The following is a 16,645-nucleotide window of genomic DNA, read 5'->3' as shown; positions in this document are numbered from 1 at the left end:
ATGCTTAAACCCTTGCCAAGATGTAATTAGATTTTGTTAGTAAAAACTTGACCGAGTGCCCATCGAATGGATGTCTCCCCTACAGGAGAACCAGGTGCACCAGCGGGTAGCAGAACTGCGGAAAGAGGGCCTGTGGTCCCTGAGCCGGCTGCCAAAACTGCAGGAAGCCCCACGTCCCAAATCTCAGTGGGATTATCTACTGGAAGAGATGCAGTGGATGGCAGCCGATTTTGCTCAGGAGAGGAGGTGGAAGATGGCTGCTGCTAAGAAGGTAATTCTGTTGTACCAGAGGAAGTGATCCTAAGACTTTTCCTCCACCTCCCGTTGACCCACACGATTTCCCAGTTCAGGAGGCATTTTCATTCTGGTTGTGACTGGAATGAGTATCTTGTCATTTTTAGCTCGTCAGAACCTGTGCTCGTTACCACGATGAACAAAAACAGGTTGAAGAAAGGATGAAGAAGGAAGAGGAGGCGAGACTCAGACGTATTGCATGTACGATCGCAAGGGAGGTGGAGTTCTTCTGGTCTAATATTGAACAGGTGAGCTTTGCAGTTGCCACTGGGCATTCCCACACCTGTCGGCTCTTCCCACTTCGCAGTATAACTGTTTTCTTGGGATTCTGTTTGAGGATTGGTGGAGTGGATTGGCGAGGCCTGTCAAGAGCGTGTTCTCTTTAATCATGGTTTTTATAGAATGGTTTAGAATTCTGTTTAAAGAAATCCTGGCAATTAAATTGGTTCGCCTGGATTCACGAACAACTACTGTAAGACATGTGAATTGACTGCTGGTGGTCTTTTTTTGTTTTCCAAGGTTGTTGAAATCAAACTTCAGATTGAGATCTACGAGAAAAGAAGAAAAGCGCTTAGTCTGCAGAGAGGAAAAAACAAAGGTAATTTTTCAAAAGTATACATGTGTGTTGATGAACCCTGTCAGACGTTGAGCTCTTCAGTCCATTTTTCAGAAGAATTCTGTTGTTGGCTTGCTGAACTTGAATGAAGTTCAGAGCTGTCTTATCAGCATATTCATGTAAATGTCTGTAAATACCAGCCAGGGTGTCTTTTTACTTCAGTCATTTTGGTTTTAATTGTTTTTCACAATTTAGAAAACAGCAGTGTGAAACTGCATTTTGATGAGTCCTAATGAAGTTTTAAATATTGCTTCAGGGCGACATGGAAAACCTGTTCACCACACAGGGGAGAAGTCAGAAAGGGCCGGCACCATGGTAAGAACCTTTTTTAGAAGGAATTTCTGTGGTATTCAAATAGTGAAAAGTTGTAACTTAACTCACCTTTTTGCCTTGACTTTTGTATATTTGTTTTTTCTGTAGCAGCTATCACCTTCTGGAAGAAAGAGAAAAGTGAGTGCTGCAGTTGCTGATGGCGAAGGTAACTCATTTTACAATTGGATGGGTGACTGTGAAGTAAGATATCACAGATCATGGATTCAGGCTTCTTCTGGTCCAGATTAATACAGTAAACGAACTCTTCCAATACTAAGTGACAGAGATGGAGAGGGGATATTACAGTTAAAGTCCTTTTAAATATGACATCCAAGAACTCTGGTGGATCGAACTACTATGCTGTCTTGTTAATTCTGATTTATGCGGTTCTATGAGCAAAAAGGTTCTCGTAGTGAAAAGCAGCTTAGGCCACATGACCGTGTTCTAGCACATTGCCATAGGATGTAACACCCCCTTTCAATTTTTCTCTTCAAGTTGAAGATGAGGAGAGCACTATAGAAGAGCAGGAAGCTGCTGAAGGGGCCGCAGACCACAAGACTGAGCTTGCCGAGCTGGCTAAAGAAGGTATGGTTATGTACAAAAAGCAGTCATTTTGCAAATGGAGATGCACTTCACTTTGGGGAAGAAAACGAAAACAAACTTTGGAGGATTTTTTTCCCCAACTATATTTGTTTCTTCATTTTATGTACACTGTTTTTATCTGAATCCTGCCTCTGATGGCTTTCAACCAGTTCTGTTGCTTGGGAGATCATTCATTGCTCTGATTCAAGTTCAAGAAAATCATAGAGCTCAATCTGTGTTCTGAGCAAGCACCTTCATTGGTTGATCCATTAGCTCACTGTTTTCTTAATTGAACAGACTTAATTGAGAGCAACAGTAACAAGCATGTGATTACTGTGCAAAAAAGGAATGGGAGTGTATGCTTAAGGACAGTGCTTCTATGAGCTTTCAGCTATAATGTTAAACTGACATATTTAAGCACTAAAGAATTGAGTAGATGAAGAGCCAGAAATGATCATGCATTGTTTTATCCAATAGTGAAATACAACACACTTTCCTATACCAATCCTTTAATCCCAGAGTATGTTTTTTTTGGTTTTTCTGTACTTGATATTTGACTTCATTGTCCCCACTATCAGCTGAAATGCCTTTGGACTCCCTGATGAAGCAGTACGCTGGTGCCTATGCTGAGAGCTTTGAGTGGCCTCGTCCCAGCTCTCAGAGTGAAGATGAAGACCGAGGTACATGGAAAAAAGAATATTCTGGGCACACAAACATTGTAGAGGAGTATCACAGCAGATACAGTTATGGGATGTCTTTGAGCCACTTTGAAGCTTTGAATAGTCTAGGTTTTGCTTCTCTCCTCAACAGGGGAGACGCTGTCTGAATTGTCCTCTATCCATTTCATTGTTAATGAAACCTGAAAAACATTTAAGTCATTAGCAGTTAATATAATTGGGGAACACTCTCTTGAATTTGATCGTCATTACCTCTTACAAAAGTATAATCTATATGCTGAAAGCGCCTAGTTAGTCATGTAATTAAAACGTTGCTCTGCTGATTCTCAATTGTTTTACAGAGATGGAGGTGGCTTCTTCAGACGGCCCTCAAGAGGAAATCCTCATAGACTCGCTGCTCAGCATGGAGCAGTACAGAGGTGCTGAGAAAATCTCCACCTCCCAGCCTGATGGGAAACCAAGGAAAGACATTACTGAAGTAGCTGCTGCCACTGAACTGATTCTTCCTAAAGGACTTGCCCGAGCCAATGCAATAGTAAGACTTTTCCCCGTTCTTTACTCCCCCTTTTCTACAGCTTACTGTGATTTTTACATTCATCCAAGTAAACCGTTGGGTGGTTTCTAATGTGCAGTGTTGGCGTAAACATTTTGGCAGCTTTTCATGATTTGTCTTATGAGAGTGCGTTTTTAACCCACTTAACTGTTTCCTAGGTCCGGAATCCAGCACCATTTCTGCTCCATGGATCTCTACGAGAATATCAGCAAATTGGTGTTGACTGGCTGGGGAGCCTGTATAAGAAAAGACTCAATGGTATCCTGGCCGATGAGACTGGCCTGGGCAAGACTGTGCAGACAGTGGCTTTCCTGGCACATTTAGCTGGCCATGAAGGTATGAGTTCACATCTTGTGAGGTTGCTAAGGTCACTTTTATATTCCATGGGAACCCACAAGAAAGATATATGTTTCTCCTCTTGCAGGGAATTGGGGACCCCACCTTGTTGTGGTGCGAACCTGTAAAATCCTGAGCTGGGAGCTGGAGTTCAAACGCTGGTGTCCTGGATTAAAAATTCTCCTTTATCTTGGCAACAGAAAAGAACGGAAAATAAAAAGAACGGTAATTTTGTAGATTCTTTTTGATAATTCTAGCTGCCGTTTGTGATCTCCATCTTTTGGAATTTTATTATTTCTCAGCCTTTTTTGATATCGTTTTTTTTTTTCCTGTATAGCTATGGTCAGAATCAAACGGTTTCCATGTGTGTCTGACCTCCTATAAACTGCTGCTGAAGGATCAGAAGGACTTTCTGAGAAAGAGATGGAAACACCTGGTGCTGGATGAGGTTCAATTGATTAAAAACATGACCGAGAAACATTGGGATACAGTCTTTTCGTTGAAAAGGTTTGGTTTGAAAGTTGTTTTTCATTGTAGGTATTTAAACACTAGTCACATAAAGCACACTAGCCAGTGTGCCTAATGAGGTCTGTTTTGTTTGGAAAAGCGCCATGTTTTCTGTTTGGTTGTAAGATAAAAACAGACTGGGGTGATCAAGAATAGCACTCAGCGTAAATGTAGTAAAAAATGTACAGGGTACTATAAATTAACATTTAGAAAAATATTTTAAGAATATTTAAGAAAACCCTTTTAAGTGGAGTGTTTGTCATTGCAGTCAACAGAGGCTCCTGCTTATTAACACACCTCTTCAGAACACGTTGAAAGAGCTGTGGACCATGATACACTTCCTGCTGCCTGGTATAACGAGACCCTATCTGGATTTCCCTGTCAAACCAGGCACTGATGAAAACCAGGAGTACTGCCACAAACTTGTCATCCGCCTGCACAGGGTGTGTGGAGAGCCCAATTAAACATGTCTAAACTTTTCATGTTATTTTAAAGTGAATATGGGAGCATTAGTATGTACGATGCAGGCTAGAATGTGAAGAATCCTGATACGATCAGCGTAATGTTTTTTGCAACATGCTTTTCCTACATACAGATAGGATATGTTTTTGAATGGCCAGTTATTTTTTTTTGTAATACCCAGATGTTTTTTTCCCAAGTCTGGGTTGGCAGCTACAAACTATATGACTCCAACCTTGGTCGCCTTTGAGCCACTCGTCTTTTGACACATCACAGACACCGCAGTCCTGTACTGGACATTTAGTGCTTATTGGAGAGGAGGCACATCCCACATCAACAGCACCACATTCCTACAGGTGCCCAGGAGCCTGCGGGGTTGTGCGCCACTGACGGATTAGGAGCCTTGGCCAACTAATCCCATCTCATCCTTGGTGGATGTGAAATCACTAGGGACGTCTAGTGGCATGACCTAAGCTTAAACCCATGATCATCACTTGGGTGACTGAGGCACTTGGCATGCCTCTAACCATGATTACTTTTGGAGTGTCTGTGTTGCGATGTTTGTTAAAAGCTCACCTTTGATATCGTGGAAGGGTCTTTTCCCTCCCAAGATACTCAGTTTTGGAGTGAGTCACAAAGTTCAAATAATTATTTAGATCTAATTTTTAACTTGTCCTAAGAGTGGTATGCTTCCTTCTACAGATGATTCAGCCCTTCATTCTCCGGCGTTCGAAAAGAGATGTCGAAAAGCAGCTGCCAAAGAAATACGAGCACATTCTCAAGTGCCGTTTGTCAAACAGACAGAAGCTCCTCTATGAAGATGTAATGACCCAGACTGGGTGAGGGAGTGTTTTTTGTGGTTGAAATAATTTGCCGCTTGCCTGTTTTTAAATTACTGGCTTAAGATTGAATTTTATTTGACCTTTTCTATTCACAGAGCCCAGGAGGCCCTGAAGACAGGTCACTTTGTCAGTGTTCTTCAGGTGCTGATGCAGCTGCAGAGGATTTGCAACCATCCTGATCTTATACATCCAAGATCCACTCAGACAGCCTATGTGTCCAAGGCACTGCAATATACAGTACCATCCTTAGTACTGAGTGCTTTCGAACACAGTCTTTGGAAGGTATTTGATGGTTTTGTAACCTTGTTATTATCTGTTATCACCTATGACAGCCCTTTTTAAAGAATTCATATTTGACCCCTGTAAATGTAAAATAAGACAAATACAATATGAAAGTGCTTAAGGAAAATCTGACTTTACCTGTGTGATTGTTAAAAATCTATTCTTTTACTAATTTAAAAACTTTCAGTCTAGAAAATGTTACATCTTTGAAGCTTAGCATAAGTTCAATGGTGAAATCAATGTATTTATATAACTGTAAAAAGTCTCTTTTCTGTGATTTTAAGTGATCCCTTTTTGCATTATAGTGATTGAACTGTTTTACCATTTTTAACCATGTTTTCTTGTCACTAGACTGTCGACTTGTCCATATTTGACTTGATTGGAAATGAGAAGAAACTAACTCAATATGAAGCCGAGGAAGCTTTGCCAAAGCTGAAGGTCTCACGCAAGTTAATTGAAGAGATTTACAACTCCCCAGACCCTCCGGCCAGACCCAAGCCCTACAAAATAAAACCCATGAAGTACGTGTGCTTGTATTCATGAGCGTTTAAACCCGAATATTAAACACCTATCTGTAGTTTACTCCACTAGAAACAAATTGTAAAGTATAAAGGCAGTGTTGCAGTGTGAAATGTTTTATATAGCTATCAAATAATGTACAGTACAATCTGAAAAGAGCATCTCGCATAACCTACTTCCAGCAGTTGCAGAAGCAGTGTTGTAGGGCAGTTAACATTTGAGGTGGAATTAACGCAAACATTGTTTCCAATGTTTCTTTTGAGCATTTGTGGGACAGAATATTAAAAGAGAAGTAGCCATTGAATGGGTTTGTAGTTCATGGAGTTCAGGCCAGTGGTGATCCGGTGCGTGAATGTTTTAGTGGTGAGCAGTGGTAAAATTTCAAAGTAACCTTAACTGTGCTGAAACGTTTTGTCTGGCAGGCTGTTCCAGCCAGTGCAATATGGTCAGAAGCCTGAAGGACGCGCTGTTCCTCTCCCTGGGTCCCAGCCCCAGCGCACCTCTACTACTACAACAGTAACAGTGTCCCAGCAGGCCCAGGCCCGTGGGAAATCACCTGTCAGTACTGTCCCCTCCACACAGGGTAAGAGCCAGCGAGACACGAGCTTTCTGAGCCCTCCTCACCTGCCTGCCTGTTGAGATCCCCCAGAGTACCATACTCTAAGGTCTTTTTCAGAAACGTATATTTGCCATGCACAGCTTGGTGGTGGTTCCTTTTGTGGATAGGGACACGAGAAGTGTTAGAAAATAACCCATTCGACTGTCAAAAGGAGTGTTTCAGAAATTAAGGATGAAAGTTTTTTTTTTTTTAAATCGGCAGTCATAGGCATTTTGAATAAATTGACCATTCACATTTCAGCATTTTGTGGTATGCGGTTGGCTCCCAAACTTCTGAAATGGAATTGCTCTAATTCCAGTGTATTCTAGAATAAAAATCACCACTACTTGTGCGTTGACATAAACCTTACACAGTGGGTAACTTCACAGCACACCTAACAGCAAGCAAACCCCAACCCTTGTCCTTTGCAGTGGCAGGGATGGCATTTCAGAAAGCCCAGACTACTACCACTGCTTCATCAGTCACCACTGCCTCTGGACAGCACACGGTTACGCCAGCGGCCTCCATCTCCGGCAGCACATCCTCTTCGACTGGCACAGTGAGCCAGGCTCTGAGCAGCCCTGCAAGTGGTGCTGTGCCCCAGCTAGGCCAGCCTGCACCTGTACAGGTTTCTAGGCCAGCTCAGGTCACAGCACAGGCCCCTACCCATGCCATCCAGCAGAGCCTGATGTCACAGAGGCTGGTACTCACCTCTCAGGCCCAGGCACGATTGCCTAGTAAGTGGCCTCCCCTCCCTTCCACATTTCCTCCCACTTCTGGCACAAAATTTTAAAAAAAGTGATTGTATTGGATGCTGCTAAACTGTCTGGTAAGCTTCTTACAGGATTATTAAATATTTTTAATGAGATTTATTTTATGGATCCTGTTGAAGATATAAGGAATGTTTTTTATTAACAGCAAAACAAATCTTTTATAAGAAGGGGTTAAAGAAAAGAATGATCAATCCCTTTTTTACCCTTTTTGCTTTGTTTAATCGTAACATAGATTGGGATCCTTATGTAAATGAATCGACCTCGGTCTCAACTTTAACTTCCTGCTCAAGAAGAAACTTCTGTTGATCACGCAGTGTTTCTTCCTGCTCGTCGCCATTTGCGCCTGGGCATTTGGTCTGTAAATGCTGAAAGAATTGTAATTGTTTAGAGATATCTGGTCCATTAGTGGATGTTTTAAATATATTACTGTATCTTTAGAAAACTTGAGTCCTCGGAAGCAAAGGCACGTTAGCAGCATCCCTGCTCAACCTCTTTCTTTCTTTTCTGTTTCTGATATCTGCATGTTATGTTAGTCTCTCGCTGTGCGGACTCTCCTAAGGATCACTTTGTTGCTAACCTTTTTTATTTTAAATGGTTTCTCCCATAAAGTACTAATCTATGCGCTTGTACAATCAGCCCAGCCGTCCGGTTGCAAGATGAAATGGGGGAAAGGCGTCTGCTTTTTTCTTTTTTTGTTTGTGTTTGAACCCCAGAGCTGACACTCCCTTACAGCAGGAGTGGACAGTTCTTGGGCACCCTTACACGTGCACTGGCGAGCATGTGGACTGGACTCCAAGCACTTCCCAGAAACACGTCTTTTTAAATGCACAAACTGCCTTTTCAAGAGCAAGTGTCTTCTTAAGTCTGGATTTTTTAATTGAAGCTCTTTCCTTATTTAGCTGCGTGTGTAATTGTGGTATATATTCCAACGATTTTCTTCTAAACATTTTTATACCACACAGCAGTGCAGAGGATGGCTGAAACATTCTTGAAAGCCAGGATTTATTTGTAGTGAATGTTTGGTTTCATTTCACAGCAATAACATTGCGGTCTTGAAAAGGCGGTAATGTACAAATAATTGCTTAATTGAAATTGTGTTTATTTCAGGTTACTGTTTTTTGTGAACATGTCTGTTTTTTATGGGTTGGTAGGATGGGTCATTTCTTTTCCATGGATAAAAGATGTTTCTCTGTGTTAACCACCCTATGATTCTGCATGTGTAGAGCTTTCCTCACCATCTTACTAACTAAAAGTACAAGGGATGCTGTGAAATGTTTATATCCATTTATCTTTTTTTCATCCTACTACTGAAGGTGGAGATGTTGTGAAGATCGCTCAGCTTTCATCGATTACTGGATCCCAGAACAGGATCTCTCAGCCAGAGACTCCAGTCACTTTGCAGTTTCAGGGCAACAAGTTCACATTATCGCAGAGCCAGCTCCGCCAGCTGACAGCGGGGCAACCACTACAGCTACAAGGTGCTCTAGGTAACGTACAGCAAGTCCCAAAATCTGCCTTTACTTTCTCTTCTAGTCTTAGAATTTTTGCGTAGTTTATTTTTTGACTTGGTTCTCTTTGTGTAAATTCTCTCTTAATGGCGTTGTGACCAACATTAGTGTAACACTGTTACCTATAGGTTTGTGGTAAAATGGGTTATAAATACTGAGCTAGTGAGCATTAACTAGTGCTAAAATGTTTGAAGAAGGCTTTGCTTGACATTTACGTTTATAAATGCTCTTTGTTTTTGGATTCTAAACCTTATCCAGAGCTGTTTATAGGTTGCTGTATTTTGAACATGTTTAACATTCGATTAAAGGATTTAACATGGCTGAATCTGTAGGTGCTCACAGTACTTTTCAAAATCAGAATCTTAGTGAGTAGCTATTTAATTTTCTGCAATTCTTTGGTTTATTTGGCACAGGCAATATTCTGCAGATTGTGTCGGCACCTGGCCAGCACCTTCTGAGACCTCAGGGCTCAGTGGTAATGCAGACAGTCCCCCAGACTCCACCAGTCCAGAATCCTGCTGCTCCCCCTGCCAACCAGCCACCCACCACTTCTGCTCCTGCGTCCATCACAGGGCAAGGTAAGGATAAGTGACTGAAGAGCAAGCACATCGGCTGCTGTTCACATTCATTGAACTCCAGTGCACACTGACGAGAATCAACTGCTGGCACCTGCGTAGAGGATTTCTATCCCAGAAGGACCTTGAACACCACTGAGGTACCACCACTGTCGGCGTGATGCATGGCAGCCATTCTCCACTAGCAGCTCAGCTGCAGAACAGATCAGGAGGAAAAGTGACAAATTGGTTCAGAAGTTGAATTCAAGGTCAATTGTCGGAAGGCTAGAGTGTACAAGCCGTGAGAGGATTTTAGCCAAGACGCTTGGGGATAACACCCCTATTCTTGCAATCAGTCCCGTGGCATCTTTAATGACCAGAGTAGTCAGGACTTTAGTTTACTCTTTCACCCAAAGAACCGCACCTCCTACAGTACAGTATCCTCTGGGCACCGCACTAGAGATTTCTGGCTTGAAGTTCTTGTTCAGAGATGGTGGTGCCACCTGCTTCTTTGCTGTTATCCCAGTGGCAACCGGGCCCAGCCTTGCTTAGCTTCTGAGATCTGATAAGATCATGCTACAAGATGGTAATGCTGCTGTCAAAGAAACGTATGCAGTATATTAGTTTAATCTTGCGTATCTCCTGCTCAACCTTGCGACCTGCACGAAGTACCATATCTAGTTCAAGCAGATAGCTGCATCAGCAAGCGTAGGCTGCAAGGGTACAAGTAAAGGTTTATTCCATGCTGAAAAGAGAAGAAAAACACAACATTTCGGCTGTGTGACACCTGATGCCTGAAGAATGCTCCACAGCCGAAACGTTTGTTTTCTTCTCTCTTCAGCAAGGAATAAACCTTTACTTGTTTAGTACCATAAGGTAATTTTAAGTGTCTTTCAGAAGTTGTACTTGGTGGAGCTTTGAAATATATTTCATGTTGTTTTTGTTGCTGTTAAATGTTTTTAGAATTCGTTGTAGCTTTAGCTTACCAGAATATTTTTTTTTACTTTAAAATCTGTGGTCACCGTATGTTCCCTTTCCTTACTCCAGGAACTGCAGTTGTCGTGCAGTGTCTTGGCATTGACTGGGGATAGAATAAAAGAAGCTCCTATACCCGTTTCTATGGATTGAATTTCCTTTAGAAACGGGCGTGTGAGCTTACAAATGTGAGCTAAGCACTTTTTGTGTTGGTCACTTCAGTCTTCTCTACTATGTAGCTTGAGGATTTTTCATGTCCTTGGCTGGCTACTGCCGATTTTGTTTCTCGCACTGTCTCACCTGTTTCCTGTCTTTGTTTTTTTAGCTGCTGGAATAAAATCTGCTGTCACAGCTGTAACCTCTGGAGACCAAGCAGCAAATACAAAACCCCTTGCAGCTCCACCAGCTGTTTCTCAGGTAAGAAACTGAATACAGTCATACCCCGGTATAAGAACGTTGGGTATACAAATTTTTGCTAATCCAAACATGGAGAATTTGGGCCTTTTAATTCGTTATTCGAATTCTAATTAAATTGCGCTAATCCGAACTTTTGAAGTTTGAAAGTGACCGATTTTGGCTGAGAACCTTCTGCAAACATTTGAATTCAGCGCCACCGAACAGCTGTTTGTTTCTGCCTGTGTGCAAGGCATTGTGGTTAAGGACCCCATGAGGCAGCAGTGCTTTGTTTACGTTTACAGCTAAATCTAGCTTGTGCTTCCATTTGCAAAGTGTTTTTTGTGTTTGTTTTGTAGTTGCTGTTCATTATGGATCATCATTAAGAAAAAGATTCTTTAGCGTAATAGTCAACAACAGTATGCACATTGTTCTAGCCTTCTTAGTCAAGTGACCTACTGTCTCTAGCAAAAGGTTTATACTGTTAGATGTGAGCTAAGCACTGTTTTTGTTGGTCACTTCCATCTTCTAAAGTATGAGTAAATCCTAGGAGGATTATTCCTCATAGGTATGCAGACCTTCCTTCTGCATCCAGAAGTCCCCTTATTCCTCTTTATTTTAACATGTCTACTTAAATTGGTCAGGTCTTAACGTGCAGTTTTAACATTTGTGTTTTTGCGATTTGAAATGGCTGGCAATGTCTTGGCTGAAAGGTGAGCAGAGTGGAATGAAATCGAGCCAAAGGTTGGATAGCGTAAAACTTCAAATTACCAGTGACACAGACTACGATTGTGAGATGAATCTTATTTACTAGCGCCTGCTCAAGTACCCACTATGTAGCATCCACATGTTGGTGTGGTCTTGTTTTGTATTATAACGATTGTTCCTGGCCCTGTGATGGTAGCATGGGGAATGACGGGCTGGAGACGACTTTACAGTTTTATTGTCTTTTTCATTACTGTGGAGCATAATAATCACCAAGTCTTCCCTTATGTTGAGGCTTGTAGTCTGCTGCTGTCAAATTATTATCCTAATGGAGAAGGCGTGATAAAGTATCTGCAAACATACGTTGATTATTGCAGTTGGATTACCTGGGCATTTAAATGGGGAAAAGTTACCTGCATGGAGCTGGAGAGTATTTTCTGCAATGTATGTTTTCTTTGTAGGAGTCCTTTGAGGAAAAGAACCGCCTGACCAAAGATCGACTGAACAGGCTCTTCTTGGCCAATGAGAGACGTTGCAGTCGATCAGTCGTTTACGGCAAAGATCTGCTGGAGGCTTGCTCTGTTTTTGAGGTGGACTCTCTGCCAAAACCACTCACCCTGTCTTCTAACTGCTGGAGGTGGATCGGAAGGGACAGTTGCATGAGGGCTCAACAAACATGCGTTTCTGTTGTGTCCCACCTGCAAAAGGCTTTAATCACAGCTGAACAGCGGCAAGAAGAGGAAAGAGACATGGCCAAGAGGTAATGCGTGCATTTTAATATTTCTATGCATGTTCCTCCAAAAATTGTTCTGCATTGCTGATCTAACTTCTTGCCTTCCTATCAGATTTCTCTGCGTAGTTCCACCTGCAGTTGCTCAGCCTCCTCAGCTGTACTCCACAAATCCTTCTCCTCAGTATAGTTTGGGCCTGAAGATGTTTAGACATAGATTTCAACACGCAATGGCTCCCTACTCCACAGAGCTGCGGCGCCTGACTTCTACCAACCTCATAGAGTTTCCAGATCCTCAACTCTTGCAGATGGATTCAGGTTAGATGTTTAACTTTTTATGTGTCTCCCTGATTCGAAGTTTTGGTTGTGTTGAAAACTTGAAATGTTTTAATGAACTGGAGGCATAGATGGCCTTTGTATTGCAGACATGAACCTAACCCATTCAGTTGTTTTTTACATACAGAAATTAACCTTGGTCAGCAGTATGTAACCCTTTCTGAACAATCGCTCTTGATTAGATTCTTATTTCTACTTTACATTTATTGTCTAGGTCCCATATTCTATCTTATGCAGTAATTGCTAGTCTGATACAGATGTCTGACTTGAGATAATAAAACTCTCTGCTGGCAGGAGATATATCTGCCTCAGTAGATTCTTGCCTTCTCCACAGTTCATGAATTTAATTCTTCCCTATTCTTTTTCCTTCAGGGAAGCTAGAGGCTTTGGCTATTCTGCTTCACAAGCTGAAGTCGGAGAACCGGCGTGTTCTTATATTCACTCAGATGCTTAAAATGCTGGACATTTTGGAGATGTTCCTGAATTACCATCAGCTTACCTATGTCAGGGTTGATGAGAATGCCCCCCTGGAAGATCGACTGGTAAATATCCTTTTTTTTTCTTGTCACAGTCATGCCGAAGAATCCCCTCTCCTTACTCCAGGTGCTACCAGTGCTGTGTGGTGTCCTGGCATTGTGTGGGGATAGAGGACTAGGCTGTCTTCCCTCCCCAGCTGTAACTGTTATACCTGGGGCCTATAAGAGAGCCAACATGGCATAATTGTAAGTGCTTTGAGGTGATTGCATTAAAGGGTTCTATACAAATTCTATTATTAATTATTATGAAATGCTTTGTACTGGTGTTAGGTATGTGTCTTGTGCTGTGTAGAAATCTTTCTGGTCCAACAGTGTTTTGTAAGTTTTGTTTTATTACCCTGTTTACATCTGTTTCATTTAAAGGATGCCTTTTTAATGTGTGTGGTTTTAAAACCAGATCTTTGTTCTCATTACAAAATATGGGGATTTTATTTCTTCTCAGGAGCAAATGAGGACCTTTAACAAAAACAAGCAGATATTTTGTACAATCCTTACAAACCGCTGCGGTTCGGCGGTGGGTAGTATCTTTGATGCAGACACCATCGTGTTTTATGACACTGATCTGAACCCCAGCATGGACTCAAAGACACAAGAATACTGTGACAAGATTGGTCGGTCAAAAGACATCCATATATACAGGTAATTAAGAAGTTGCATGAGTGATGGAAGGCTTTGTAGGACATTGAAAACTTCCATACCCCATCAGTTACACTTAAGAAGTCTTTTTTTTTTGTTGGTAAACCTAGTTGTTTTTCCTTCAGTTGTGGTTACAGTCTCATCTTATCCTTGCAGACTTGAAAGTGGTAACTCTATTGAGGAGAAGCTGCTGAAGAATGGAACAAAGGATTTAATCAGAGAAGTTGCTGCTCAAGGAACTGACTATACTCTTGCCTTTTTAACACAGGTAATACATTTTAATTCAAGTTTCCACGGTCCTCTTCATTATCTAGGTATCCTGCTGCATTTATTAAATGTGCCAAGAAAACAAAATTGTACTGCCAGAACTAAATTCTTCTCAATTCTCTAATTTAGCTAGCACATGGGCATACACAATGGCATGTTGTGTATCTTTATAATATCTAAGCTTTATTTGAAGTATTAAAATCACATTGTTTCTTTCGTGTATTAAGATTTCTTTTAGGCTGCACATGTTCCCTTTATTTACCATGATGTCTGCAGCTACGGTGCACTGTTCTGGCTTTGTTGATGGGTTGATCAGAAAGGCTCTGCTCATACCTCACTGGACTGCTGTTGGTAGATTTTAGAACTGTAGTCAGATACACAGATTGCACTCAATTAAACGTAATGCTTTGTGTTCTACTTTTCTTTTCTTCACCAGCGGGCAGAGGAGATTATTTATATTAGCCAATCTTAGCTTTAGTTGTTTGTCTTCCAGATGTTACACAGCCAGGAACTATGTGAGTGTCCTTATTTTGTTCAGCTAAAACAAGCTGCTTTGAATGTCATATTGTGTTTTCTACGTTTTAGCGGACGATACAGGATCTGTTTGAAGTGGAGTCGGGTTCGGGAGAAAAAGTAGAAGAGTACGTTGTCCTGCACCAAGACCCGTCACCGTCGGAAACCATTTCTCCCCGCATAGCCCGTCCATACATACAGGCCCTGAACAGCATCAGTCACGATGGGGAATCGCAAGCACCAGGCAAAGTGGAGGATGTGTCTGGAACGGAAACGAGCGAGGAGAACTTGGGACAGGATGAAGACGAACCCTCCCAGCTCGAGGAGCTGACAGCTGTCATGGAACAAGTAAGCACCAACACACTCGTTGGAATTAAGAGCATGCTACACTCATACGCATTATGAAAAATGTATTTTAGTGTCTGGATCTAAAACTCTTAAGTCAGCATTCATGAATTTGTCTTTCAGCTTACGCCGATTGAAAAATATGCCTTGCAGTATTTGGAATATCTTCGCTCGAATTCCAGTGGAATTGATGGAGTGGGAGGAAATGCGCAGGTAAAAGAAATGCAGAATAGATTTTTTTACATTTTATTGAAGGATTAATAAAAAAAACTGAATGTCCATTAAAATTCATTAAATTAAAATCCTCTGGATTTTGAGCCCGTGCAACCTGCAAATTTAGTCTACAAGGTCACCTCTTTGACCTTCAAGTGGTTGTCAAACAGTAGATTCTCATTTTTAACTCAAGAAGGCAGCTTCTTAAGAACCAGAAGGACTCTGCTAGTAATACTTTCAATTTCAGGAGAAAATTAATTCTGCTGCAAGAGACTGGGAGATGCAGCAGCAGCAGAATTTTAAGGCTGAGGAGGAGAAGAGACTAAAGCTGGAGGAAGAAGAGGATCTGTTTACATATACCAGAGAAGATGCCTACAACATGGTATATTTTTCTTTACAACAGTTTTTAAAATGACAATTTAATGTTCTTCTTAAGAATGATGATTGTACGAGCTTTTTTTGGCAAAGTTGCACAGAAATGTTCTTGATACTGAGAGGCCCTCTGTTCATTATTACGCATTCTCCTCATTCACATGAAGGAAATGAGAACGTTGACATTGTTTTTAATTTAGAATCAGTTTTTGTTGTTGTTGGGAGTTCCAGTTGTTTGTTTTTTCAAGTCTTGCTACCCCCCCTTAACCAATGGAGGTGTGACCCTCCCACGTTAGGAAACGCAAACACTGTGCCTGAGGTTCAGTGCAGATTGGAGGAGAGGCACGTCCCGCACCAACAGCACAGCAAACCTGCAAGCGGGGGGGGCTTCTGGGGTCCCTGTCTTTGCAGAGAGCCATGAAAGACCTGGCCACCTATCCCTACCTTATCCTTGTCCGCGTTATGACCATTGCTTGCCACAGCCTGGGAAATCCTGGTCACAGACCACAAGTGACATGACCCGGTCATTTTGCTAAACCTGCTTTCTTGGCAAATTGTTGGTGTCTGTGATTTTCCCAATCCTGTTTTCAAACTAGCTCATCTTGGATTTGTATGTTTTTAATTAGATTGGAAAACGTCTCTTATTTGACCTTAAAGAATGAAACTCAGAGATTTGTAGTTTATGCATCAGTGCATTGTTCCTTTGCAAGCTTAAGTATTCACTGCTGTATTTTTTTCTCTTCTAGGAATATGTCTGTGAAGGTGCAGATGGGCAAGCAGAAATAATGCCGGTAATTGTGTCATTTTGATTTTCAATACATTTGTCTCTTTTTTTTTTTTAAGTCTTGTCTTTTGGTTTCAACTAATTCTTGCTTTATCTGCGAACGCAGCTCTGGACCCCGCCAACACCTCCTCAGGATGACAATGATGTTTACATTGACTCTGTGATCTGTCTGATGTATGATACGACTCCCATGCCAGAATCAAAGCTGCCGCCTGTTTATGTGAGGAAGGAACACAAGCGACTGAAGATGGATCCATCCGGTAAGGAGCTGGAGTAATAAGACTTTTCTGAGCATCTGAAACAAATCTTGCAAAAAGATCCATTAAATAGCTAAGCATAGTATGCTCTTAAACTGTATCTGACACATCTGAAATGTGCAGAACAGCTTTATGAGCTGGATAGCTAAGCATGAATAGTGGGGATTGACG

At 41.6% G+C, this 16,645-nt stretch overlaps 1 protein-coding gene and 2 non-coding genes across 10 annotated transcripts in view; all 3 read left to right on the top strand.

Annotated features, from left to right (window-relative positions):
* Positions 1-16,645, top strand: part of ep400 (E1A binding protein p400) — a 34,939-nt gene that overhangs the window by 8,517 nt on the left and 9,777 nt on the right. For 5 of the 8 annotated variants that reach the window (XM_088617730.1, XM_088617733.1, XM_088617731.1 and 2 more), the window contains 30 exons: positions 86-271; positions 402-542; positions 814-892; positions 1,167-1,225; positions 1,331-1,388; positions 1,718-1,807; positions 2,383-2,484; positions 2,823-3,016; positions 3,193-3,370; positions 3,459-3,595; positions 3,708-3,877; positions 4,146-4,320; positions 5,039-5,175; positions 5,274-5,460; positions 5,812-5,981; positions 6,402-6,562; positions 7,009-7,314; positions 8,661-8,837; positions 9,272-9,436; positions 10,713-10,804; positions 11,947-12,245; positions 12,331-12,533; positions 12,924-13,093; positions 13,530-13,726; positions 13,880-13,991; positions 14,576-14,851; positions 14,972-15,061; positions 15,309-15,443; positions 16,180-16,224; positions 16,324-16,477. In XM_088617730.1, the coding sequence (XP_088473856.1) occupies positions 86-271; positions 402-542; positions 814-892; positions 1,167-1,225; positions 1,331-1,388; positions 1,718-1,807; positions 2,383-2,484; positions 2,823-3,016; positions 3,193-3,370; positions 3,459-3,595; positions 3,708-3,877; positions 4,146-4,320; positions 5,039-5,175; positions 5,274-5,460; positions 5,812-5,981; positions 6,402-6,562; positions 7,009-7,314; positions 8,661-8,837; positions 9,272-9,436; positions 10,713-10,804; positions 11,947-12,245; positions 12,331-12,533; positions 12,924-13,093; positions 13,530-13,726; positions 13,880-13,991; positions 14,576-14,851; positions 14,972-15,061; positions 15,309-15,443; positions 16,180-16,224; positions 16,324-16,477 (4,645 nt within the window). The remainder of the gene's footprint in view (positions 1-85; positions 272-401; positions 543-813; positions 893-1,166; positions 1,226-1,330; positions 1,389-1,717; positions 1,808-2,382; positions 2,485-2,822; positions 3,017-3,192; positions 3,371-3,458; positions 3,596-3,707; positions 3,878-4,145; positions 4,321-5,038; positions 5,176-5,273; positions 5,461-5,811; positions 5,982-6,401; positions 6,563-7,008; positions 7,315-8,660; positions 8,838-9,271; positions 9,437-10,712; positions 10,805-11,946; positions 12,246-12,330; positions 12,534-12,923; positions 13,094-13,529; positions 13,727-13,879; positions 13,992-14,575; positions 14,852-14,971; positions 15,062-15,308; positions 15,444-16,179; positions 16,225-16,323; positions 16,478-16,645) is intronic. The other 3 variants (XM_088617728.1, XM_088617726.1, XM_088617732.1) reach the window with 3 other exon arrangements.
* On the top strand, positions 10,440-10,574 carry LOC148641669 (small nucleolar RNA SNORA49). The gene has a single exon (XR_015929913.1). It is a non-coding gene; the product is annotated as a small nucleolar RNA SNORA49 (small nucleolar RNA).
* On the top strand, positions 13,135-13,265 carry LOC148641668 (small nucleolar RNA SNORA49). The gene has a single exon (XR_015929912.1). It is a non-coding gene; the product is annotated as a small nucleolar RNA SNORA49 (small nucleolar RNA).

This window comes from Lepisosteus platostomus, chromosome 24 (genome assembly GCF_059453375.1).
Source record: "Lepisosteus platostomus isolate fLepPlt1 chromosome 24, fLepPlt1.hap1, whole genome shotgun sequence".
NCBI lineage: Eukaryota > Metazoa > Chordata > Actinopteri > Semionotiformes > Lepisosteidae > Lepisosteus > Lepisosteus platostomus.
Note: the sequence above shows the minus strand (reverse complement) of the source record. Positions and strands in the feature narration are given on the sequence as shown.